The sequence below is a fragment of the Prionailurus bengalensis genome, chromosome D4 (genome assembly GCF_016509475.1).
Source record: "Prionailurus bengalensis isolate Pbe53 chromosome D4, Fcat_Pben_1.1_paternal_pri, whole genome shotgun sequence".
NCBI lineage: Eukaryota > Metazoa > Chordata > Mammalia > Carnivora > Felidae > Prionailurus > Prionailurus bengalensis.
Genome location: NC_057359.1, coordinates 67081953 through 67109374, shown reverse-complemented (window position 1 = coordinate 67109374; position 27422 = coordinate 67081953). Strand labels below are relative to the sequence as shown.

General features: G+C 35.3%; 1 protein-coding gene across 5 annotated transcripts in view; it reads right to left on the bottom strand.

Moving 5' to 3' along the window:
- Positions 1 to 2920: 2920 nt before the first annotated feature.
- The window catches only part of FSD1L (fibronectin type III and SPRY domain containing 1 like), a 76411-nt gene continuing 51909 nt past the window's right edge, over positions 2921 to 27422 (bottom strand). For 2 of the 5 annotated variants that reach the window (XM_043567070.1, XM_043567065.1), the window contains exons 10-14: positions 27089 to 27121; positions 23906 to 24006; positions 23203 to 23454; positions 19818 to 19906; positions 2921 to 6373 (exon numbers count right to left, since the gene is read on the bottom strand). In XM_043567070.1, the coding sequence (XP_043423005.1) occupies positions 6251 to 6373; positions 19818 to 19906; positions 23203 to 23454; positions 23906 to 24006; positions 27089 to 27121 (598 nt within the window). In that variant the 3' untranslated portion in view covers positions 2921 to 6250. The remainder of the gene's footprint in view (positions 6374 to 19817; positions 19907 to 23202; positions 23455 to 23905; positions 24007 to 27088; positions 27122 to 27422) is intronic. The other 3 variants (XM_043567066.1, XM_043567067.1, XM_043567068.1) reach the window with 3 other exon arrangements.

The window sequence follows — 27422 nt, the reverse complement described above, 5'->3', positions numbered from 1 at the left end:
TACTAGTAAGATGTGGCTCTTTACATTTAAATTAATCACAATAAAAATTTTAGTTTCTTCGTTTAACTCACCATATTTACATTGCTCAACAGCTGCCTGGATCTAGTGGCCACTGTGTTGGACAGCACAAATATAGAACTTCCCATCACTGCAGAAAATTCTGTTGAACAGCACTGCTCTAAAATATAAACTTTTGGGGCAGAGGGACTATGACTTTTTTTTTAATCTTCTCATCCCCAACAGTACACTGTAGATATTTAATGAAAATTGATAAAAATGCAAGCACTGAAGCAAAGGAAAGCAGAAAAAGTTTAATTTTTAGAGGAGATATTCCAGGTGCTTTTGTAAGAACTTAGGCTCGGTCATTCTACACAGAGCATACCATCATTTCAACATTCAAGTTACTCCACTTTGAATACTTTATTTTGAAGTTAAAAAGTTTAAAGTTTAAAAGGCTTTGTCTTGTTTCCAAGGATAATGAGGCAATATGCTTATTAAAAGACTAGTTTGCAGAACTGAGTATATTAAAAGTGTCCATTGATGTTCTTCATCCGTAACTTAAAGGTTAAACCTGAGGAATTAGAATTTTAATTATCAGAACTGCATAGCAAAACCATGTCCAAATGATAGACATACCAAATAATCTACAGATTAAGATAACCTGTAAGCCATTTAACAAATCCAATTTAAAGCAAAACAAATGTTAGGAGAGATACTAAATGATATTCAGGTTAGCAAAGTTTTGAAATGTTTCATCATATCTTTTAATGCAAAAAAAGTTGTCAAATGGTAAGTGGGCACATACACCTGATATCATTTATCCCATGTCAACAAACTGCTGAATCATTTGGTTGTTTGGAAAATATTTGGGCTAAGTTCATTCTGCATGTGGTACTAAGCAGTCATAAATTGAAAGTGCAAATGCCTGAATGGAAACATAGCTTAAAATGTTTATTTATGCTACTATTCTACACTGACACATGAATGCTGTGAGAGATGTTTACAGTTGTACCAAGTCTAGATAGAGAGTAACAAGTTTGATGAGAAAATACAAAAACGCCACAAGCATTGCACAAACAAAAGAATGTTAAAGGGCATTATAATCAGGTGGTGTTTTGTTACCTTTTTTTTTTTAAATAATCACTTTGAAGTCCTAGTGATACCACTTTAAGCACATGCTTTATTAAAAGAAAGAACATCTAGAAGTACCCAACACTTAAATCCATTATTCACTGAAAATAACGCCTTACATTTACATAGCATTTTACTGTTGTTGAAGCAACTTCACATACTCCATTTCATTTTATTTCTCGCAACAGCCCTGGGAGGTAAGCTGAACAAGTTATAATTATTTTATGTAAGGCAGTGGAGGCCCAAAGATGAGAAATGATTTACTATGCTGAGGTCATAGATCTACTCAGTATATGGTAGAAAGCGATTAATTTTGAATTTAATTACTTTAAAAAGTGAAACCAAAATACTTTTTATATCCAGAAATCTTAAAGACTAGTGGTTTTTAATGTAAGTTGTTCCAAAACTTTAATTGTTATATATCTTATAGTATGAATTAGTTATAAATTTTATTTTAAAGAGTCTCCCTTAAATGGTAAATCAGACTCCGTGCTTTGGTACCTTAGAGATATTGAAAATGTTAAAATATATATATATGCATTCTTATAGCCCTTAGGCTCTCAAAAAATTTCCAATACTAACAGAAATGCCTTTTGCCAATTACTTAAAATTTGACTTATTTTAAAACTGGTCCAAACTTACAAAGCTCCAAGCCAAAGCAAACACATTCACCCACCTTCTGCCCTACATACTGTGAAATCCTCTAAATGCCCATTCCCAAGGACCAACTTAGAGTGAATGGGTATCATTAAGAATATGTATCAGTTTAAACTAACAAAGCTCAAATGATTATGAATCAAAAGTGAGTACCTTATATTGACCCAGAAATAACAAATACTGTTTTAATTTAATAATTGGATAGTCTGAGGAGAAAAGTACTATGGCAATCTCTGTTATTTATAAGCCACTACTAACCTTTATATGGCAAGTCTGACAATATCTTTTCAATAAAAACAACATATAGGAAATGCAATCCATTTAAACTCCAGATTACTCCAAAAGCTTAAGTATTTACATTAATCAAATATTCCAGGTAACAAAGCATGTCAGGTCACAAATATTTGTATAATGTGAATACTGTAAGATACACATAAAAGGTTTTGAAAACCATACTGAACATGAGGTAATCGTTCTGTAATGATTAAGGAAATATTCATGATCTATTATAATGTTCTAGTATTGACATTATGAAATGTATGTTTTGTTTAAAAATAGCAAATAACTTTATGGTTACTTGGGTGTTCAGTAAATTTATGCCGACCATACACTTCCCTAAAAGAATATATCCAGTTTAAAATAAAATCAAAGAAGAAACTGTTCTAGATCCATTTTATGTGACTATGTAAAACTGAACCATATTAATGCAGTTAATTTGAATTTTTTATAAACTCTAATTTATTTTTTAGAATTTGACTTACTAGCAGAAACATTGTTTTTAAGATGCAAACTTTGTCACATTACTCAAAAGTAGCAAAACTATATGTACAGTAAATCAAACTTCACTAATTGTGGAAATCCAGATACAAAGTACGGCTGCCATATCACAGACACTTAAATTTATCTGTTGTATGAATTAGCCAATGAATGGACACTGATCTAATAAATATGGGGTTTTTAAAAGAATTACAATGATTTGAAAGTATAGTCCTTAGTATTTTTAGCCTGGAATCATAATATTTTATAGTAAGAAGTCAACAGTGTCCTCTTCCAGAATTAATACTCTTTGAAATCATATAATATATATATATATACATATATATATATCCTCATATAATATATATATATATACATATATATATATATCCTTTGTCAATTTTTTCATGTTTTCAAAAGAAACAAAATAACTATAATTTTACAAGTATTGAGAAAAAATAATCATTCTGGGTAAGTCATGAAATGGAGTATGTGAGCCTAATTATAATATTTCATTACAAATTATTTACTTTTATTATTTGTACCACCAAGGATCGGTCACCAAAAATTCCAATTATACATGACACTGTTCATACTTTAATTTAATAAGTGAGTAAATAAAACTAAGCCAATATGTTTCTTTAAATGGTAACACAGGAAAAAGTTACTGTTTGCAGAACAAAGTAGGCCAAGTCTAGCTGTACAGTGGCAGTTAACGGTTTGTCAACATGGTACAGATGCCATCAATAAAACCCATGTACAGACAGGCACGCCTCTAATACTTTCAATTTGTTTACCTATACCTGGGACATTCAAAGAATCACTGTATATTAAATTTCTATGTGCACTCAGTTATTAAATGCTTCATATATACATATTTACCAAAAGTTAAACACATAGGTGACAGAGTAAGCCCAAAGAGTCAAAATGAATTGTAAAAAAATTTTTTTTCTAAAGTGCTTAAGGCAATTCCTTCATTTCTTTAACCCAGTTTACTAAAACTGGTTTGGGATTCAACTGCTAAAAGAGAAATGCAATATCAAATGCACGTTTTTATAAAACAATTTTTATACCTGTAATACATCTATTACCGTCAACCTCTCATGCATTTCTTTTACAGAAAGCAATCATGTTTGACCTGTCAAAACAAAGAGTAAACAAACTAATAAAGTCTGAAAGGGTATACCATCTTCCCACAATGCATTAAATTTGAGCAAAAAGGCTCAATAGTTTTTAATTCAAATGACAATGAGAATGTTATATATTATGGTCAAGTTAAGAGTTACCTTAATTTGATACTATTTAAATAGGCACTACAGTTGATTATTTTCTAGTTTGAAAAGGAGGGTGGCAGACTTTTCCAGTTTAACTTAACACATATAAACTTAAAACTTTTGTTCTTTATAGAGACCTTTAAGAAGCATACATAGTAACAGGAAAACCTCAGATTTTTATTTTGAAGTAATACTTGTTATTACTTCAAATGAATTTTCCAAATGAATATTAGAAAATTTAAATGAAGGGTTTCAAATGATGGCATGAGCACAGAATAGAAGCATATGCACTCCTCCAGCCCGATTAATCCTCTGCTCCATACACCTGCAACAGAAGGCCCTCACCAGTATAACATAATGGTCTCTGGCTTAAATTATCAGTTGACGCTGCAGGGGGCATGAAGTAAGAGCACACTTAGAGGAAGAAGGCACTGAATTAAAGAGAAGACACAATTACATAAGACGTAATAGTAAAAAATTTTATACGAGAACTTCTGGCTTTTTCTGTGTCAATTTTGCTAAACTATACATGTGTAATTGTTCACATAAAGCAGCTCCACCACTAAATTACTGCTTTCAGATTTGACTCTATGAAAGAGAATTGTAACTTCCTGTTTCTTAGGTCCTGGAATAACACCACTGTAGGGAACAGAATATCCAAAAAATTTTTTTCAAAATCTTTAGGAAGAACAAAACCCAATATTATAGTTGTTTGGAGAATCAAAAGGATATCTATTGACATACTTCATTCTCTCAACTGCCTTATAGTCTTTAAAAACTACCACTATGTCATGAGACAATGGTGCAGATATAAATGCCCTCTGGAAAAATAATACCTAATTCAAACAAAATTCCTCATTTAGGTCTGTTTTACCAAAAAACAAAACACCCTATATCAGTAAACAGTAAACTTTAGGAGAGAATGAGCTATTCCTATTTCACAGGTTTTTCTGTAAAAGGCAGCTCAGATGTAAGCAGCAATAGTCCCTTCTTGGGAGAAGGTTGTCAGAGCATAATACCCTTAAAATAAGAATGAAAAAAGGTCAACATGAGAAAGTAAATTCCAGAGACCACCTAAAACGTTCAAGGAGTTCTTAAATACTGAAATCGCAACTTTCAGTTTGGCTCAAAGAACTTGTATTAAAAATTTTAACCAACTTTTAAAAAATAGGTATGTTCTGCTCAATAACCATGGGTTTTATTCACGGTTTAACATATTTTCCCTAAGGTTGGGAAGGATTATTCTATGACGATTTTTGGAAGAATTATACCCCTTTGGAAGGCAAATGTGAAAAATAACCTCTGAATAGTTACGTTTGAAAAACTTATATGGTAAATAAGTCAGAGATATGTAGACATTTTTTAAAACACTTGTTTAAACCATTCCATACCTTATTAAAAAGCAGACATAAATGACCTCAGTAGTTTTAGGCACCTCCCTTTATAACCTATCTTCTTAGATAAAACTTAAATGATGTAGGTTTTTCTACCTTTTTTTAAACTTTAATAAAATTTCATTCCTACTAGAAATATTAAAAATCAGTATAATTATCAATTACTACCAAATTCAAGTGAGAATTTTACCAAGACAACTATTAAAGGTAGTACTAAATGTGACAACAAAATCAGAAAATAGAAAGCTTTAAAAAATCTTATCCATCATCCAAAATGATGGAATGAAAAGAAGTCTAATTAAACAAGGCAACATATAAAGAATATCCCTTTGCCACTGTTAGTGCAGCAGGTTAAAAACAACGACGACAACTAATGTATGGGTGATTTTAAGCTAAAGTCTTCCTATCCACTCTATTTTGAGTTTTAACTCAAATAAGAGAAATGTCACAATATTTGGAAAAGAGAAAATGATAAACAATCTAGTCAGTAAAACAAAAGAGGATAATTTAGCAAAACTCAACTTCTTTACGAAAGGACAACAATTAAGAAAACATTTCTAGCATCCCCAACCAATGATTTCAATTTTTAGGCAAACTTAGAAGACTGTATTTTTTTTTAAAGCTTCAGTGTAAGAACCTAATAATAGGTAGTGACGAGATAAAGAGAAAGTACAGGGGAAAGAAGACAAGATTTAAATGCTTTCCTCTCAGATCCTAGGGCTACATACTAACTAAACATTTTAGGAGAGCCAAAGTAATCCAAGAAACACAAAAATGAGTTTCTATGTAACTATTTAAACACTGCCTTTCTTCCCATTTGTTCTTCGAAACATCAGTTTCTTGCTCAGAATCTGCTTGCTTGATGCTACTGCACAGTAGGTTCCCGTGAGTACTTGGTACTAGATGCTTAATGCTAACACATCCCAGGCCTTAAAGCAGAAGGTAGCAAACCTGATTTCCACCACTTGTAAATTTCTGTGATTAGTAACTGCACAGAAAAGGCCACCCAAAGGGGGTGAAACATATTCTGAGTAAGCATTACTGAGTAATATTGTTTAGGCTGCTAGCTGAACCCGTCATTCCATTTTCACTTTTCTGAAGCGTTCTCACAGCACTTGGAACCTGCATCCCAGTATTCAAAGAAAGTCCACCACACCAAACCTAAAAAAAGACAAAACCAAAGCTTTAGTCAGATTTCAAATCAAACTAGAACTGAGGTGATTCTTAAAGTTCCATTTGAAAGGCAAAATGCCACGTATGTGAATGTCAACAAGTTCCAAACTGATAACCTTTATATTTGAACCGAGAAGTGAAAAGGAAGGCTAACTCAAGAGTTTTTGAGAACCAGAGAGGCCAGTGGAAGTCTTTGTGGTAGCAGAACCCACTGGAACTGCACACAAGAGAAGGAACTAAGGGCTGCAAAAATTTAGATATTAAATTTTTAGGGTTAATAGGCCAAAAATATTGGCTATTTCTACTGATGCTAACCTTCACAACCAAGAGAAGTGCACAGAGAGCCAATTTCCTTACCCCTATTATTGCTTTAGATTGTGATGAGGTGTGGCCTGAGACTATAGGAATCCAACACCCCAGTGTTAACAGAGTAAAATCCATTATTTTTTTCCCTAACTTGTTAACAATAAGAACTCTTTTATTAATTCTTTAAGAACTTCTGAGAAAAATGCAAATGGTAGTAATATCCAGATATACCATATTGCCATATTCTATTAATTATAAATGTAAGTTTCTGAAAGATGAAATTGCTTTGCTTGTAAACAGAGCAGCTTTAATTGAATAAAGTGAATAACTTATTTAGAGCAGACTCAAGTGAATTAAAATATGAAAGTATGGATCTTTTAATTATCATCGATGCCTGGTTTGTAGAAGACACAGCTTGAGACAAGGGACACTTAGAAACTGTTGGGAGTATTCCCACCTTCAATTATATCCGAAAGTGTTTAAAATTTACTAAGTGATTACATAGTATACCAAAGAATCCACTGACCTGTGAAATTTATAGCTGTATGACGAACATTCCAAATTTTTTAAACTAGTAGGTTCAGTAATGATAACTCCCCAAATACAAAAGCTCTGTGATTATAAAACTACTATATTACTTTTTTTTGAAATTATTTAAGTGATTTACAAACATATTTACTCAAAATATCTAGCACAGAGGTACAAGGGCAAATCAACAGAGAAAGGTTAGTCTTTTTTGAACACTTGGAATTCATATACAAAAAACAGATCTCAAACCATACCTGGTACAATATAAAAAATAACTCAAAATGGATCACAGACCTAAATGTAAAACCTAAAACCATAGAACTTTAAGAAGAATACAAAAGAGATTATCTTTGTATCCTTGAGGTAGGCAAAGCAAGATCCATAAAAGAAAAAAAAAATGGATAAACGGACTTCATTAAAATGAAAAACTTCTCAAAATGTTTACAAAATGAGAAAAGCCACAAACTAGGAAAAAATATTTGCAGAGCAGTTTTTTGATAAGGACCCATATCCAGCATACATAAAGAAATCTTAAAACTCATTAATGAGAAAACAAGTACCCCAATAAAAAATGAATAATAGATACTTCATCAAAGACATTATAAAAATGAAAAATAAGCACATGAAAAGATCCTCAACATCATTTGTCCTTAGGAAAATGCAAGTTAAAACCATAATGAAATACCTTAACACACCTATTAAAACTGCTGAACAGGGGCGCCTGGGTGGCTCAGTCGGTTGGGCGTCCGACTTCAGCTCAGGTCACGATCTCACGGTCTGTGAGTTCGAGCCCCGTGTCGGGCTCTGGGCTGATGGCTCAGAGCCTGGAGCCTGCTTCCGATTCTGTGTCTCCCTCTCTCTCTGCCCCTCCCCCGTTCATGCTCTGTCTCTCTCTGTCTCAAAAATAAAATAAACGTTAAGAAAAAAAATTAAAAAAAAAAAAACTGCTGAACAGAAAAATCTGACAATATTAATGTCAAGGATGTGGTAAACTCTCATATATTGCTAGCAGGAATGCAAAAGTCACAATACAAGAAACAACAGGTGTTGATGCAGATGTAGAGAAAAGGGTATCCCCTCTTGCACTGTTGGTGGGAATGCAAACTGGTGCAGCCACTCTGGAGAACGGTATGGAAGTTCCTCAAAAAACTAAAAATATAACTACCCTACCATCCAGCAATTGCACTACTAAGTATTTACACAAAGGATACAAAAATACAGATTCAAAGGGGTACATGCACACCAATATTTACAGGAGAATTATCAACAATAGCCAAACTATGGAAAGAGCCCAAATGTCCATCTACTGATGAATGGATAAAGATGTGGTATGTGTGTGTATGTAACACACACACACGCACACACACACAGGGGATATTAAACAAAAAGAATGAAATCTTGGGCCTGGGTGGCTCAGTCAGTTAAGCGTCTCTTGATTTCACCTCAGGTGAAATCTCACACATCAGGCTCCGCACTAGCACAGAGACTGGGATTCTCTCTCTCCTTCTCTCTCTGCCCCTCCCCCACTCACACTCTCAAAATAAACCTTTTTTAAAAAAAGAAAAAGAATGAAATCTTGCCACTTACAATGACATGGAGGAGATAGAATGTATTACACTAAGCGAAATAAGTTGGAGAAAGACAAATACCATATGATTTCTCTCATATGTGGAATTTATTTATTTATTTATTTATTTATTTAGAGACAGCAGGAGCAGGGGCTGAGCAGAGGAAGAGGGAGAGACAGAGTCTTAAGTAGGTTCCATGTTCAGTGTGGAGTCCGACGCAGGACTCGATCTCATGACCCCATGACAATGAGATCATGACCTGAGCAGAAATCAAGAGTCAGCGCTTAACTGACTAAGCCATCCAGGTGCCCCACTCATATGTGGAATTAAGAAACAAAACAGATGAACACATAGGAAGGGGGGAAAAAGAGGAGAGAGGGAAACAAACCACAAAAGACTCAATGACAGAGAATCAACTGAGGATTGATGGAGGGAGATGGGTAGGAGATGAGCTAGATGGGTGATGAGTGCTTATTGTGTTGAGCACTGGGCATTGTTTTTAAGTGATGAATCACTGAATTCTCCTGAAACCAATATTGCACTGTATGTTAACTAAAATTTAAATAAAAATTTAAAAAAATTAAAAGGAATACAAAAGTCACACAGCCACTTTGGAAAACATTTTGGTAGCTTCTTATAAAGTTAAACATACACTTTCTTTTTTTTTCTTTAATTTTTTTTTAATGTTTATTTTTGAGAGAGAAACAGTGTCAGTGGGGATGCCCAGACAGAGAGGGAGACACCGTATTCAAAGCAGGCTCCAGGCTCTGAGCTGTCAGCACAGCCCAATGCAGGGCCCAAACCTATGAACTGTAAGATCATGACCTGAGCCGAAACAAATGCATAACCTACTGGGACACACAGATACCCTAAACATACACTTTCAGTGTGATCTAATACCCTCACTTCTAGGTATTAACCCAAGAGAAATGGAAACAAATACGAAAAAAATCTATTTGCAAATATTTACAGTGCCTTTACTTATAATTGCCAAAAACTAGAAAGAACCCCAAAGTCCTTCAACTGGTGAGTGGATGAATAACGTGTGCTACATACAGTCAGCAATAAAACAGACACTCGTCAGCAAAACAAAAAAGACACTATGACTGATAAACACAACACTGATGGATTTCAAATACATTATGCTGTAGAATCAAAAGTCTACATACCATACAATTCCTTTTCTCTAATACTCTGGAAAAAGCAAAACTACGGAGACTAAAACCTTGTTAGTGACTACCAGGGATGTGTGTGATCAGAAAGGTCCATTACAAAGGAAGATGAACTTTTGTAGGGTGATAGAAATGTTCAATGTCTTGATTATGGTAATGTTACACAACTGTAAGCATTTGTCAAATCCCACAGAACTGTACACTACTATGAATTATCCTTAATAAACCTGCTTTTAAAAAGAAAACTAGGGGTGCCTGGGTGGCTCAGTCGGTTAAGTGTCCAACTGCAGCACAGGTCATGATTTCATCGTTCATGAGTTCAAGCCCCACGTTGGGCTCTGTGCTGACAGCTCAGAGCCTGGAGCCTGCATCGAATTCTGTGTCCTCCTCCCTCTCTCTCTTTCTCTGCCCCTCCCCCACTCACGTTCTCTCTCTCTCTCTCTCTCTCTCTCTCCCCCCCTCTCAAAAATAAACATAAAAAATTTTTTTAAAAAGAAAACTAATCTTGTACACAAAAAGTTTAATAATCACTGACCTAGTTAATAAACCCTTCAATGAAAGGAAAAAAATAATTTCAACCAGTTTGAAAATACTTTTCCTAAAGCATCTTAACAACACTTACTAATGTAGTTAGTGTTTAATTATTTGGAATGAAAAGCAATAAACTCACTACATATCTACTTGAGATAAACTCAAATTAAACATGAAATCCAACCCTTTTAGATACAAGGAAAAAAATAACTTTTGAGTTTCATATGGTAAACAAATTTGTCCCTGAATGACCTATTTGGAAAAACAGCCAAAAAACACATAATACAGCAGAGGTCTGTGGCAAAGTAATAATAATAATAATAATAATAATAATAATAATAATAACAACAACCCTTCTAAATCCTTAAGTGTTTTTCTATGAACAATAACTTCATTCACTGATTACTTTTAATTTTTAATGAAAAACCAAGAGTCTTAGTTATTAGCATTGTTTTAAATTTAAGATTTTGGGGTATCCAAAGTGAATGATCATTATCAATTTTGAGAGTTAAAAGTACTATATTTTAAACCCACATATACCCTGAATACTTTCTCCTCACAGTTTGAGAAGCTACAGTCAGGGTAATGATGGAAGAACACACATACAAAACATTCTGCCAACTCTGCAATGGAAATAACCCCCCTTGATTGTAGAAGTAACCCCCAAATTAAGAAAAGGTCTAGCCAGAATAATGAGGATCTGTCTTAATTGTACTGCAGAACTCCCCAGAGTAGCCCAAACTTACAGAGAAATCCAAAGGATAAAGGAGTTGGAAGAAGCAGTAACATCTGCTTAATAAAAAAATAAATTCAAACCAAGTTGCATTTTGTATGGAGAATAATGACTTTTTCTAATATAAATTGTGACCACTAAACCAGCCTTGCAAGAAATTTTAAGGGGGACTCTTTGAGTGAAGAAAAAAACAAAACAAAACAGACCAAAAGCAATAAAGACTAGAAAGGACCAGAGAACATCATCAGAAACATCAACTCGATAGGAAACACAATGGCACTAAATTCATATCTTTCGGTACTCACTCTGAATGTAAATGGACTAAATGCTCCAATCAAAACACACAGGGGATTAGAATGGATAAGAAAACAAGACCCATCTATATGCTGCCTACCAGAGACTCATTTTAGACCTAAAGACACAGCAGATTGAAACAAGGGGATGGAGAACCATCTATCATGCTAATGGACGTCAAAAGAAAGCCAGAATAGCTGTATTTATATCAGACAAACTAGATTTTAAAACAAAGACTATAACAAGAGATGAAGAAGGGCGTTCTATCATAATTAAGGGATCTACCAAGAAGATCTAACAACTGTAAATATTTATGCTTCCAATTTGAAAGCACCCAAATATATAAATCAATTAATCACAAGCATAAAGAAACGCATTGATAATAATACCATAATAGTAGGAGATTTTAACACCCCACTTTCAACAATGGAAACAATGGCTCTGAATGAGACCCTGGACCGGATGGACTTAACAGATATATTCAGAACATTTCATCCTAAAGCAGCAGAATACGCATTCTTCTTGAGTGCACATGGAACATTCTCCAGAACAGATCACACACTGGGTCACAAATCAGCCCTCAATAAGTACAAAAAGATTGATATCATACCATGCATATTTTCAGACCACAATGCCATGAAACTTGAAATCAATCACAAGAAAAAATGTGGAAAGACCACAAATAACTGGAGATTAAAGAACATTCTACTAAAGAATGAATGCACTAATCAAGAAATAAAGAGGAAATTAAAAAGTACATGGAAGCCAATGAAAATGAAAACATGACAGTCCAAAACCTCTGGGATGCAGCAAAGGTGGTCATAAGAAGGAAGTATGTAGCAATGCAGGCCTTCCTAAAGAGGGAAGAAATGTCTAAAATACACAACCTAACCTTACACCTAAATGCGCTGGAAACAGAACAGCAAGTAAAGCCCAAAATCAGCAGAAGAAGGGAAATAATAAAGATTAGGGCAGAAGTCAATGATATTGAAATTAAAAAACAACAACAACAACAGTAGAATAGATAAACAAAACCAGGAGCTTGCTAGTTCTTTGGAAGAATTAACAAAATTGATAAACCCCTACTCAGATTGATCAAAAAGGAAAAAGGAAAGGACCCAAATAAATAAAATCAGATGAGAGAGATCACAACCAACATCACAGAAATACAAACAATTATAAGAGACTATTACGACCAATTATATGCAAACAAATTGGGCAATCTGGAAGAAATGGACAAATTCCTAGAAACTAACTGAAAAGGAAAAAGTAGAAAATTTGAACAGACCCACAACCAGCAAATAAATTGGATCAGTAATCAAAGATCTCCCAATAAACAAGAGTCCAGGGATGGACGCCTTCCTAGAGGAATTCTACCAAACATTTAAAGAAGAGATGGGGTGCTTGGGTGGCTCAGTCAGTTAAGTGTCCAACTTCAGCTCAGGTCATGATCTCGCGGTTTGTGAGTTCGAGTCCTGTGTTGGCTCTGTGCTGACAGTTCAGAGCCTGGAGTCTGTTTTAGATTGTGTGTCTCGCTCTCTGCACCTCCTCCCTCCCTCCTTCCTTCCCTCATTCCCTCTCCTCCCTCCTCAAAAATAAATAGACATAAAAAAAATAGAGTTAATACCTATTCCTTTGAAGATGTACCAAAAAATAGAAATGGAAAGAAAACTTCCAAACTCATTCTATGAGACTAGCATTACTTTGATTCCAAATGCAAACAAAAACACCACTAAAAAGGAGAACTATCGACCAATCTCACTGATGAGCATGGATGCAAAAATTCTGAAGAAGATACTAGCAAACCAAATCCAACAATATATTAAAAGAATTATGCACCATGATCAAGTGGGATATATTCCTCTCCTTGAGATGCAGAGCTGGTTCAATATCTGCAAATCAATTAATGTGACACATCACATTAATAAAAGAAAGGATAAGAACCACATGATCCTCAATAGATATAGAAAAGGCATTTGACAAAATACAGCATCCTTTCTTGATAAAAACCCTCGAGAAAGTAGGGATAGAAGGAACATACCTCAAGATCATAAAGGCCATATATATGAAAGACCCACAGCTAACATGATCCTCAATGAGGAAAAACTGAGAGCCTTCCTCTGAAGGTCAGGAACACAACAGGGATGTCCACTGTCACCACTGTTTTTCAACAGTGTTGGAAGTCCTAGCCTCAGCGATCAAACAAAGAGAAATAAAAGGCACCCAAATTGGCAAGGAAAAAGTCAAACTTTCATTCTTCACTGACATGATACTCTATGTGGAAAACCCAAAAGATTCACCAAAAAACTGCTAGAAATGACACATAAATTCAGCAAAGCCGCAGAATATAATATCACCATACATTTCTTTACACCAATAATGAAGCAGCAGCAGGAGAAATCAAGGAATCGATTCCATTTACAAATGCACTGAAAACCATAAAATACCTAGGAATAAACCTAACCAAAGATGTAAAAGATTTGTACACTAGAAACTATAGAGAGCTTATAAAAGAAACTGAAGAACTGGGGTGCCTGGGTGGCGCAGTCGGTTAAGCGTCCGACTTCAGCCAGGTCACGATCTCGCGGTCCGTGAGTTTGAGCCCCGCGTCAGGCTCTGGGCTGATGGCTCAGAGCCTGGAGCCTGTTTCTGATTCTGTGTCTCCCTCTCTCTCTGCCCCTCCCCCATTCATGCTCTGTCTCTCTCTGTCCCAAAAATAAATAAACGTTGAAAAAAAAAAAAAAGAAACTGAAGAAAACACAAAGAAATGGAAAAGTATTTCATGCTTGTGGACTGGAAGAACAAATATTGTTAAAACACCAATATTACACATTCAATACAATCCCTATCAAAATAACACCAGCATTCTTCACAGAGCTAGAACAAACAACCCTAAAATTTGTGTGGAACCAGAAAGGACCCCAAATAGCCAAAGCAATCCTGAAAAAGAAAACCAAAGTGGGAGGCATCACAATTCTGGATTTCAAGCTATATTCCAAAGCTGTAATCATCAAGATAGTATGGTACTGGCACAAAAACAGACACATAGATCAATGGAACAGACGAGAGAACCCAGAAATGGATCCATAAATGTATGGCCAACTAATCTTTGACAAAGCAGGAAAGAATATCCAATGGAATAAAGACAGTCTCTTCAACAAAAGGTGTTGGAAAACTGGACAGCAACATACAGAAGAATGAACCTGGACCACTTTCTTACACCATACACAAAAATAAACTCAAAATGGATGAAAGACCTAAACGTAAGACAGGAAACCGTTAAAATCCTAGAGCAGAAAACTGGCAACAACCTTTTTGACCTTGGCCGCGGCAACTTCTTACTTGATATGTCTCCGGAGGCAAGGGACACAAAAGCAAAAATGAACTACCAAGAGAAGGAAAAGGAAAGCCAGAGTGGAAAAGACATTTGCAATGCATATATCTGGCAAAAGACTCAGTTCAAAAATGAACTACTGGGACCTCATCAAGATAAAAAGCTTCTGCACAGTGAAAGAAACAATCAGCAAAACTAAACAGCAACTGACAGAATGAGAAAAGATATATACAAATGACATATCAGATAAAGGGTTAGTATCCAAAATCTCTAAAAAACTTATCAAACTCAACACCAAAAAAACAAATAACCCAGTGAAGAAATGGACAAAGACATGAATAGACACTTCTCCAAAGAAGACATCCAGATGGCCAACCGACACATGAAAAAATGCTCAACATTACTCATCATGAGGGAAATACAAATCAAAACCACAATGAGATGCCACCTCACACCTGTCCGAATGGCTAAATTAACAACTCAGGAAACAACAGATGTTGGCAAGGATGCAGAGAAAGAGGAACCCTTTTGCACTGCTGGTGCGAATGCAAACTTGGGCAGCCAACTCTGGAAAACAGTATGGAGGTTCCTCAAAAAATTAAAAATACAATTACTCTATGACCAAGCATTTGCACTACTAGGTATTTATCCAAAGGATACAAAAATGCTGACTGGAAGTGGCACGTGCACCCCAATGTTTATGGCAGTACTATCGACAATAGCCAAATTATGGAAAGAGCCCAAATGTACAGTGACAACTGATGAATGGACAAAGATGCGGTATATACATATATATATATATATATATATATACACACACATATATATGTGTATATATATATATACACTGATGAATGGACAAAGATGCGGTATATATATATATATATACACATATATATGTGTATATATATATATATGATGCAATATTACTCAGCAATCAAAAAGAATGAAATCTTGCATTTGCAATAACATGGATGAAACTAGGAGTGTATTATGCTAAGCGAAATCAGTCAGAGAAAGACAAGTATCATATGATTTCACTCATATGTAGAATTTAAGATACAGAACAGGTGAACATAAGGGAAGGGGAGCAAAAATAATATAAAAACAGGGAGGGAGACAAACCATAAATGACTCTTAAAAAATTTTTTTTAATGTTTATTTATTTTTTGAGAGATAGAGACAGAGCATGAGTGGGTGAGGGGACAGAGAGAGAGGGAGTCACAGATTCCAAAGCAGGCTCCAGGCTCTGAGCTGTCAGCACACAGCCCAATGTGGGGCTGGAACTCGTGAACCACGAGATCATGACCTGAGCCGAAGTTGGATGCTTAACCGACTGAGCCACCCAGGCGCCCCCATAAGTGACTCTTAAATACAGAGAACAAATAGTGTTGCCAACGAGGTGTTGGGTCAGGGGAAGGGCTAAAGGAATGAGGGGCAATAAGGAGGTTGGGATGGGCACTGAGTGTTATATGTAAGTGATGAATCACTAAATCCTATTCCTGAAATTATTGTTACACTAGATGTTAACTAACTTGGATTCAAATTTAAAAAAATAAATAAATAAAAGGCAACTGATGCAATGGGAAAAGATATTTGCAAATGACATATCATATAAAGGGTTAGTATCCAAAATCTCCAAAAAACTTATCAAACTCAACACCCAAAAAACAAAAAATCCACTGAAGAAATGGACAAAGACATGAATAGACACTTCTCCAAAGAAGACATCCAGTAGCCAACCGACAAATGAAAAAATGCTCAACATTACTCATCATGAGGGAAATACAAATCAAAACCACAATGAGATATGACCTCACACCTGTCAGAATGGCTAACATTAGCAATTCAAGAAACAACACAATGTTGGTAAGGATGCAGAGAAAGGTGGAACACTTTTGCACTGCTGGTGGGAATGCAAACTGGGGCAGCCACTCTGGAAAACAGTATGGAGGTTCCTCAAAAAATTAAAAATAGAACCACCCTATGACACAGCAATTGCACTACTAGGTATTTACCCAAAGGATACAAAAATGATGATTCAAAGGGGCACATGCTCCCCAATGTTTATAGCAGCACTATGGACAATAGCCAAATTATGGAAAGAGCCCAAATGTCCATCAACTGACTAATGGATAAAGATGTGGTTTATATACACAATGGAGTACTACGTGGCAATGAGAAAGAATGAAATATGGCCCTTTGTAGCAACGTGGATGGAATTGAGTGTGATGCTATGTGAAATAAGCCATACAGAGAAAGACAGATACCATATGGTTTCACTCTTATGTGGATCCTGAGAAACTTAACAGAAACCCATGGGGGAGGGGAAGGAAAAAAAAAAAAAAAGAGGTTAGAGTGGGAGAGAGCCAAAGCATAAGAGACTCTTAAAAACTGAGAACAAACTGAGGTTTGACGGGGGGTGGGAGGGAGGGGAGGGTAAGTGATGGGCATTGAAGAAGGCATCTTTTGGGAAGAGCACTGGGTGTTGTATGGAAACCAATTTGACAATAAATTCATATATTAAAAAAAAAAAGATGTGGTATTTACATATACAATGATATATTACTTGACGATCAAAAAGAATGAAATTTGCCATTTGCAACAACATGGATTGAACTAAAATGTATTATGCTAAGCAAAATAAGTCAGAGAAAGACAAATACAATATTTCATCACTCATATGTGGAATTAAGAAATAAACCAGATGAACATAGGGGAAGGGACAGAAAAATAAGATGAAAAAGAGAGTGGGAGGTAAACCATAAGAGACTCTTAACTACAAAGAACAAACTGAGGGTTGCTGGAGGGGTGTTGGGTGGGGGGATGGACTAAATGGGTGATGGGCATCAAGGAGGGCACATGTTAGGATGAGCACTGGGTGTTACATGTAAGTGCTGGATCATTAAATTCTACTCCTGAAACCATTATTGTTTGTTATGTTAAGTGGGATTTAAGTAAAAGTAAAAAAATAAAATAAATCAACCTGAAATTGAGTAGTCCTGGTATCATCTATGTGTGTACAGACACATATATTCTGCCTACCACACATAGACTGTTAATCTAATATTTTACAAAGATGACACTCCACTACAACAGAAAAAAAGATGGTCTTCTCAATAAATGATCATGGAATAAGTAGATAGCCATAAGGAATTTAGGAATTCCTTACATTTAAGTTGACCCCAACCTCATACCAAACATAGCAATTCTACATTGTACTTGCATTGTAAATGCAGTCTGTATCTAAAGGTACAAGGAAAAGCTTTTAGAAGAAAACAAGAATATTTTCATGACCTTGGAGGTGCAAAAATATTTCTTAAAGAAAAAAGTGCTAACCATACATTTTTAAATTGATAAATAGAGCAAAATTAAAATTAACGACCTTTTTCATGAAAAGATACCCAGAGAGGGAAAAGGAAAGCCAGAGTGGAAAAGAAATTTGCAATACATATATCTGGCAAAAGACTCAGGCTAGAAACCTAACAGAAATCCATGGGGGAGGGGAAGGAAAAAAAAAAGAAAAAAAATAGGTTAGAGTGGGAGAGAGAGCCAAAGCATAAGAGACTCTTAAAAACTGAGAACAAACTGAGGGTTGATGGGGGGTGGGAGGGAGGGTAGGGTAGGTGATGGGCATTGAAGAGGGCATCTTTTGGGATGACCACTGGGTGTTGTATGGAAACTAATTTGACAATACATTTCATATAATAAAAAAAATAAATAAAAGACCCAGTTATTTAAAGAACTCCAAATTGATCAATAAGACATAGGAAGAGGACTCAGTAGAAATACAGGCAAAAGTCTTGAGCAACCATTTCACAAAAGAGTGTATCTAAATAATAAAGATTAAAAAAAGTGTTCGACAGCACTAGTCATTGAGGTAGTGCAAATGAAAAACCACAATTCAATATATCTCACCCATTAGAAGAACTAAAACTTAAAAAAGATACTACCAAGTGTTGATAAAGATATATTGCTAGCAATAAATTAGTATAACCATCAACTTTGAAAAACCCTGCTAGAGTTGATTACACACACACTATACTATCTAGCAACTCCAATCTTAGTTATATACCCAACAGAAACATACATTTACCGAAAGGCATGAACAAGAATATTCATAACTATTCCATCTGTAAATGTCCCCAAGGAGAAACCACACAAGAATCCAACTAAATTAGAATGGATATATAAATGATGAAATAGTCAAATAATGGGAAACTATACATACAAATATAAAGTAAAACTATATGAGATGAGTAAACTACCACCACATAGAACAACATGGATAAATCTCACAAACATAATGCTAAACCAAAAAGATATTGTATACAAAGGTGAAAAGGAGGCAAAATTAATTTATGGTATTAAAACTCAAGATGGTAACCACTTTGCAGGCAGGCCAGTAGAGGCTAGAAATGGGCACAAGAAGGCACAGGAGGCTCTGTTAATGTTCCACTTCTTTTCCTTTTTTAAAAATGTTTATTTATTTATTTTTTAACAGAGAGAGACAGCATGAGCAGCGTAAGGGGCCGAGAGAGAAGATGACACAGAATCTGAAGCAGGCTCCAGGCTCTGAGCCATCAGCACAGAGCTCGACACGGGGCTCGAACTCACAAGCCGTGAGATCGTGACCTGAGCCAAAGTTGGACACTTAACTGACTGAGCCACCCAGGCGCCCCATTAAGGTTCCACTTCTTGATCTAGATACTGATTACAAAAATGTGTGCAGTATATGAAGATTCATCAAACTGCATTCTTATAGTTTGCATACTTTCATGTAATAATATTTACTTCAATAAAACACACCAAAAATATACCCACAATCACAGATTTGGAAGAGGTAGATTAGGGAAAGAGGAAAGAATATGAAGGAAAAATAAGATATTTGGCTTCCCCAAATATACAGAATAGATTGTTCTCAATAAACTTGTCAAACCAAATAAAATATAAATTTGGTACTAACCATGAAACCAGGTAGTACTGGCTGAGTAAATTTTGTCTTAAAGGAATACAACAACTGTTTTGAGCTTGCATCATAGAAAGAAAGTTGACCTAAAAGAAAAAAAAGGGGGGGGGGCTAATTTATTATACACATTTAATTAAATCTAACATATAATCATGGGTAAAGTAATAACTGAATACATATTTGGGACTCTTTTTGGTTACAAACTATAAGGACTGGACTTAGAAATTCTCACTTGAAAATCAGTAGTATACATGCTTAAGAAAAGGCCCAAATCTAGTTTTCTTTCCTGATTTTCAAGATCTCTATAGTGCTTCCATAATCTAATTCAACTATAGACTATTTTATCATTATTTAACAAATGGCTTCCTTAACTCAGTAAAAACCAAGGCTATTTCTTCTTCATTTTTACTATACCTAGCCTCTCTACCCAACTCCCATCACCATTTAAGGTTTACTCTATTAAACCTTGTCTTCTAAATACTTGAAGCAATACTCATTTTAGTCTCTGAAATCATAGTTATCACTGCTTCAGTTTTGCTAATTTTTAAAATACCGTCCTGGTCTTTCAATGTTATCATGCAACTAAAATGATTGTTTTTCTGACCACCTAACTGTACAACTTGATGGCCTCCTTACATCTGTTATCACTTCTTGAAATTCTTGTCCCATAACTTCTCTTGGTTTGTATCTAACTCTGACAATATCTTCTATCTCCTTTTCTCCTATTCTGAATGTAGATGTTTGCCCAGGCTCTCTTTTCTCTCTACAATGTTTCCTTAATGACTCAGCTGCCACCAAACAGAGAAGAGAAACTAGCATTTATGTCTACCATTAAAGCACTGGGCTCTTTATATATATTACCTCAAAACATTAAGCAACCTTTACTAACATTAAGCAAAGTTAGTAAACAACACAGCAGTAACATTTAATTGTTCTATGCAATCTTCAGTAGCCACTCTGTGATGGTGCGTCTAGTATTTAGCTCCAGCTCTACATCTTTTCTGAGTTCTAGCCCTGAAATTTTCTCAATATTAGCCAGCTATGCCACATGATTGTCCTGCTGGCATCTCATCTTGACCCAGGACTATGTTCCCCATGCTACTGATGACATGCCATCCTCTTGACCACAGTGGCTGGAATCTCAGTCATCTTCAACTCTTGTTTGTTCACTTTCCAATCCACATTTAGTTATTGAGTCCTATGAATTCTACTTTCATACCATCAAATCCATTCCTCTTGATTCCCCACTGCTCAGGCCCTTGTTACTAATAATGGCTCAACAAACACTTATTAAGGGCTTACAATGTAAAAAGCCCTTACCAGGAATAAGGAAACAATACTTAACAAGATAAACATGGCCCTGCCACACTGCTTAAAGACTGACTCCTGAAGAGTCTTAACAATATGTTCGCAATCTCTTCCACATTTAGCCACTTACTCTCCAATATTTCTAAAACTAGATTATCATATGACTACAGTTTCCTAAAATGCAGAGAAATCCCCTTCCCTCAAATAACAAAAAAGAGGAGCCTATTATTATTTTTCAAGGCTCTCGGAATCTGATCCCATCTTACATTACAACTCCTTCCTACCCTATGCTCTAGGCTAAACAACACACTTCTCACTACCATCTTTGAGGAACCGCACAAAGCACGAGAAAACGGAAGATAAGCAAAAGCTACCTTGAGAGTTGAAAAAGAAAAAAAAATGTGTGCCAATAAATTTAACATGTATCCTGAGGAAATTATTTATCTGAGTCAAAGTGAGTAAGTAAAAAGAATGCAGCAAGACTAACGTGTTGTCACTAAAATTCAATCAAGCCAAAATTAACTTTTTCCTTTTGAGTAACTAGGTTGAAGGCTCAGTAAATTATCTGGAAACATGTTACTTAAAATGGTAAAATAGAGTTTTATTTGTTTACAGTGTCAATTTAAAAAGAAGTACCTAGGGAATTACTTTTGTTCCCTAGTTCAATAGGGTCATCTTTAAAATTTTTATAAATATTTTGATGACAGTAGAGAAGATACTTATCAAATACCTAATTCAAAAAGTTCAAGCAAATTTTGCAAAAGATAAATATCAAGTTACTTTTTAGATGATTTTAACAGAAGTGTTCAAAAAGCTTGGTCAAATCTATTAAGATGAAACCATTAGAGACTCTTAACTATAGAGAACACATTTAGGGTTGACGGAGGGAGGTGGGCGGGAGACGGGCTAAATGGGTGATGGACATTCAGGAGGGCACTTGCTGGGATGAGCACTAGGTGTTGTATGTCAGTGAGGAATCACTAAATTCTACTCCCGAAACCAACAGTACACTACATGTTAACTACTATTTAAATAAAAATTTGAAACAACAACAACAAAAGAAACTTAAGGACAAATGTAATATTCTTGAGTTTAAACAACAAAAACAACCCTAAACTGCCTAATATATGAAAAAAAAAAAAAAGACAGTTTAATAGAACTCCATGAAAAAAGATCTAGTGGACTGGGTGGCTACAAGCTCAATATACACCAACAATGATAATAAGTCATAGTACTAGAAACTGTGCTGCCAAATCACATGTCCTATGATGGTCCTCAGTTTCATGTTCTACTTTGAGAACCCATCTTTAAGAAATAATGTTGACATAGTGTACAACCACATACTTTAATTTTGGAAAAATTAAACTGTAAGAGGAACAGCCAGTGATACAGAAAATGTATAGTCTGGAAAACCAGCACAAGAAGCAATGTTAGGTTTTAAGCAAATAAGGATTATCATGTAAATGTGAATTAGGGAACATAATTCTGTTTCTTCAGATGACAAAATTTAAGGATAGCAGTCTCATAAGGTATCAGGAAACAAAACAAGTCAATTTAAGAAAAACTCTGCATTACCAAGTGCTCTCCAACAATGAAGTAAGCTACCCTCTACAACAATAAACTTCACATTAAAAAGTTCTTCAAGCACAGGAGTGACAGCTACCTGCAGAGATAACTGTAGTAAAGATTTTATACTGTGTAGATTTGGGTAATTTCTAAGTCCACTCCAACTTGAAAAATCTGACTCCACCACTCTTCACAGATAATAAAATCAGGTCAGGAAGGAATAAAAATGGATAGAAAAAATTTTAATGCTTAACACTAAAATTAACAAAATCATTCTTTCAGACCTATTAAGCATATTATACGTGAGTGCTTTTGTAAGGCTTCAGGCAAACATCACACACCCTCCCAGTCAATTCCAGAGCTGAAGTTATGTTTGTGATCAAATCCTAGTAGGTCAAAACACCCTTACCACAATATTAAAAAATTCTGTGTAGATGATTACCAATGAAAAGTACTGAAATGTAAGCAACTATGACAAAATGACTTACGAGAAAATCAGTAAACTTACCCCCATCAAAATCACAAAATACACCTATTCTCTCAGGAACAGTAACATCCAAGGCTTTGACTTTATTATTATGCTTTGCTGCAAATGTGTTTTGCAGCCAGTTGTTGACATGGATACACCAACTAGTGTTTGTCTTTCCTAATTGGTCAAATTTCCCCAAAGTCTTGTATGCTACCCCCACACTGTAAGATTTACAATCCTTCTGGGCCTTGACCTCCCAATAATGTTGTCCACTTTCAATAGCAGTGTCTCCTACAAAAGATCAGAAAGGTAAATTTGACTCTAAGATCTTCCTTATACGTCACATAGATTTTTACCTCTCATCCCACAAAATGGCACAAAAAATCTGATTCAGGAAAATAACCATATTAACACACAGACACTATAAGCAGAGTATCTGTTATAACTTTACTTGTATATTTACTATTATTTTTTCTGATATATAAAAAGCTTTAGAACTTTTCTTCCTATCTCCTCAAAAGATATGCATACACGTAGAGCACTATATAAAATGAAATAAAGTTTTAAACAAATAAATAATTAGACAATTTGAAACCCGCCAAAAGTAATTAGGCTTCAGGAGGGAGAAACCTTGGCAAATATTCATTAGAAACAGGCCACTCCAGCTCTAAGTGGGCAGAAAGCCCAGCGGTGTGACTGTGATGCCTTTAACCTGACACGATGAAGACTATGTTTATCGTACCCAGCACTGTGTATGATTCCCCAGTAAAACGATCTCTGCTGCCTCTTCCTGCTGGTGGCCTGGAGCCTATAGATGTCCGTTTGGGGGACGGCGTGCCACTTCTATACAAACAGGAAGAAAAGAGAAACAAATACTCTATGCTGTAGATGCCTCACAAACTAAAACTACAAGTCATGAAAGGCAACTTTGAAAAGTTTTAATCACGTTGCACAAATAGCAGCATTTAATTTCATCTGAATTATTATCAGATTGTCAATTAAAAACACTGAAATGTAAGAAGTCATCAACACAAAGCAGGCTGAACACTAATATCATGCAGACTGAACAAAGCTTATACAAAGAACACACAGTTGAAATAAGAAACAATGCCAAAATGAGACAAGTTAAAAAGGAAAACAAAAGAACTGAAGGGAAAAAAGAATTCAAAAAAGATAATGGATTATAGAGCTTACATTTCTTGCAGTTAAATTTAAATTTTAAAATGGCAGAAATAATCTTATCATGATAAAAACTAAATAACCTTTTCATAAGCAGTAAGTATTTTTGTTCTGAATCTTTTCTTCGTAAAAAAGAGAAATAGTCAATGCCCAAATCCATGCATAGGATAATATCAAATATTATAAAGCATTTCTCCTACAAGATTCAACCTGATCTCCCCTTATGTCGAATTATATGATAGGATAAACGGGACAGTACTAGGCCTTTCACTAAATCTCAAAAACTCAAAATAAATCAAGACCCAAAGATGTTTAAAAATAACATTTCAATTATATTGAATCCCTGTATTTAAAAAACAGTAAAAAAATTGTAACTTACCAGTAGTAAAGAAACAAAGGGAAAAGCATGGAGAAAAGACAAACAGGCATAACTATTAAGAGTGGCAGTTTACATTTCAGAGAAAAGTTAAATAAGGGGAACTCTTCCATTGCAGCATTCTAGACTTCCAACCCAAAGTCCATTTTTGCAAGAAGTACAACAGCTATTACTGTCTGATGTCAAACACAATCCCCTCCCACCTCACCCCTTTAAGACACCTTTGCAGCTCTACTGTGTAAAATTAAGGCTCTTTGTTTACCTGCCCTCTAGATTGTTTTACTAGCTTCTGAAATGATCTCTTTGCCACCTAATTCATCTTATTCACTGTTACCACATAAACCTAAGTTTGATACTGCTACCTTAAAATCTTCAAGCACTTCCTTACTGCCTACAAACAACTTTGCTTTGGATTTAAGGCACTTCTTGATTTGGTCCTAGTCTGCTTTTCTAGCCTTCTCACCCTAGAGAGCACTATTCAGCTAAATGCAGCAGTGTTCCTTAAACTCAGGCAACCTGCTTCAATGCTTTTCCTCTAGTTTATGTCAGGCCAAATGGCACGTGTTTTTCCATTTCCTTGAGAACCAGCCTAAATGCCATTCCTTTAATGAAGATCTTCCAGATCTTACCAGGCTAAATAACTCTGCTGAGGAATCCACCTCCAGGCCAAAATCCTATATGTAATCTTTCAGGCTGAACCATAAATGATTATAAAACGCTTTTAGTGACAGGCCTGAGAGGGCTGCCTTTCCCATACCAGACTTGGTATATAGTTAGCTCACCACAATTTCTTAAGGAAGATGTAATCCTCCCCCACCCCAACCCAGAGATCCTATGCATATCTGCATTCCTAGCTTAGGCACCTCTATTCAGAGACCCCCTTATGGGAGAGGGGGTCTTCAGCTAAGACTTTTTCAGCTGCTTCTGAGTAGACCTCCTTAAAAAAGCGGTGTGAGTTGATGTGGTCTGAAGATACTTCTCTCCATTCAATCTCAATAGTTTTCCACCTCTAACCTTGCCTCTTCTCCCTCCTTCTTGCCCACAGGTCCATAAAACAACAGGAAGAGCATTCTGTTTGGGGCTCTCTTGGCAGTGAGATGATCCTCCAGATAACCACCGTCTGCAATCTGCTTTGATTTACCTGACCCTCACCCGTGCTATTCTGCTGGGAAAAACGGAACACTGAGGAGAGCTAGCACTCTTTCCTTTGTGGCCTCTTGCTTAAACTATCATAGTAAGTGAATAAAGGCTTGATTGTTACTTTCAATCAAGTAGAAAGTTAGAAATCAGGTAGAAAGTTAGACAGTGAACCACTTTAATACCTGGCACTGTCTAACTGACCACTTTAATATCTGGCAGCTCAGGCTATCTTTCTTCTTCAACTCCTTTTGTCACACTTACCACTACCCATAATCTCTACCTTGTGTTGTTACTTATATATAGATATATATCTCATACATGTAAGTTAGGGCAAATTTCTTAAAGACAAGAAGAGTGTTTATTCCTATAAACTCTACCACATCCAGCTAACATCTACAGTGAATAAATATTAATGGGAAGAATAAATGTGCATATCATTCCAGAAGTACTCCATACATAAAATACCCTTTAAAGGAGAGGAGAAAAAAAAGGAGAGGAGAAAGAGAAGTAATATGAGCTGAACTGCTAAATACAAACACTCTAAAGATCTCCAAGGAACCAAATGAAACTTCATACACTCGATTAAATTCAGCAACATTTTACAATTTATAATATTCCAACTCTGAAGTCACTTTCACTAATAATGAGCAAATAAGCTAGAAAAAATAAAAGAAGGTAATTTTGAAAAAGTAACGCATTCTGGTTTCTGGTAAAGATATGTGGTATCTTCAAATCAGCACATTATTAACCATGCAATTTGAACCGATTCATCTTTCTGGGCACTGTCTTAACTTGAGTAACTTTATTTCTTAAATGCTTTTGAAACTGTATAATTATTATACAATATAGAACACGTCAAACCTCCCTCATGTCAAATACAAATAAAAGCAAAGCTGTAATGTTAGATATACTGACTATAGCACAAGAAAGATGCCAGGTATAAGTAAATGCAGAAAAAAATCAGATGAGGGAAAAAAACTCAAGAAAGACTTCAAAAGCAGGGCTCATTGTTTTGTTACCATATACAATATAATCCAAATAGTATGCAGCGTACTACAGTGCTGTAAATTGAAAACATAAGCTACCAATACAGACAGTCTACACAGAGCAGTATTTTAGCCTACGAAGGCTGATGCAATGGCTTCTGCTTATTGGTTAAAAGAAAAATTAAAGTTATTCAGCCAAGCTAGATATACTAAGTCCTAGAACCAGACACACATAGATCATCACCTTGTATGTTTCTTCAGTGAAGTAACATGGACACTGTTAGATAAAAATAGGCAACTGTTAAGAGAATGCTTTACAACTTAAATGTAACAGCTTATAATTAAATTAGATCAAAAGCCTGCTGAGAAATTTTTTTTGATTCACTGTTGTAACTCACGGTGATTATTACTTTATTCCAGTTTGAGCAAAATTTTCCTCTGTTAAAAAAGGCATACTTTGAGACTGTCTAAGTAAGACTGACAACAAAAGGTCCAAAGCCTTCCTCTTTGGTTCATAAGGTTGCTAATCAGGGGCAAGACAATGGGGTTGTATTGCTAAAAGTTGTCATTTCATGCAG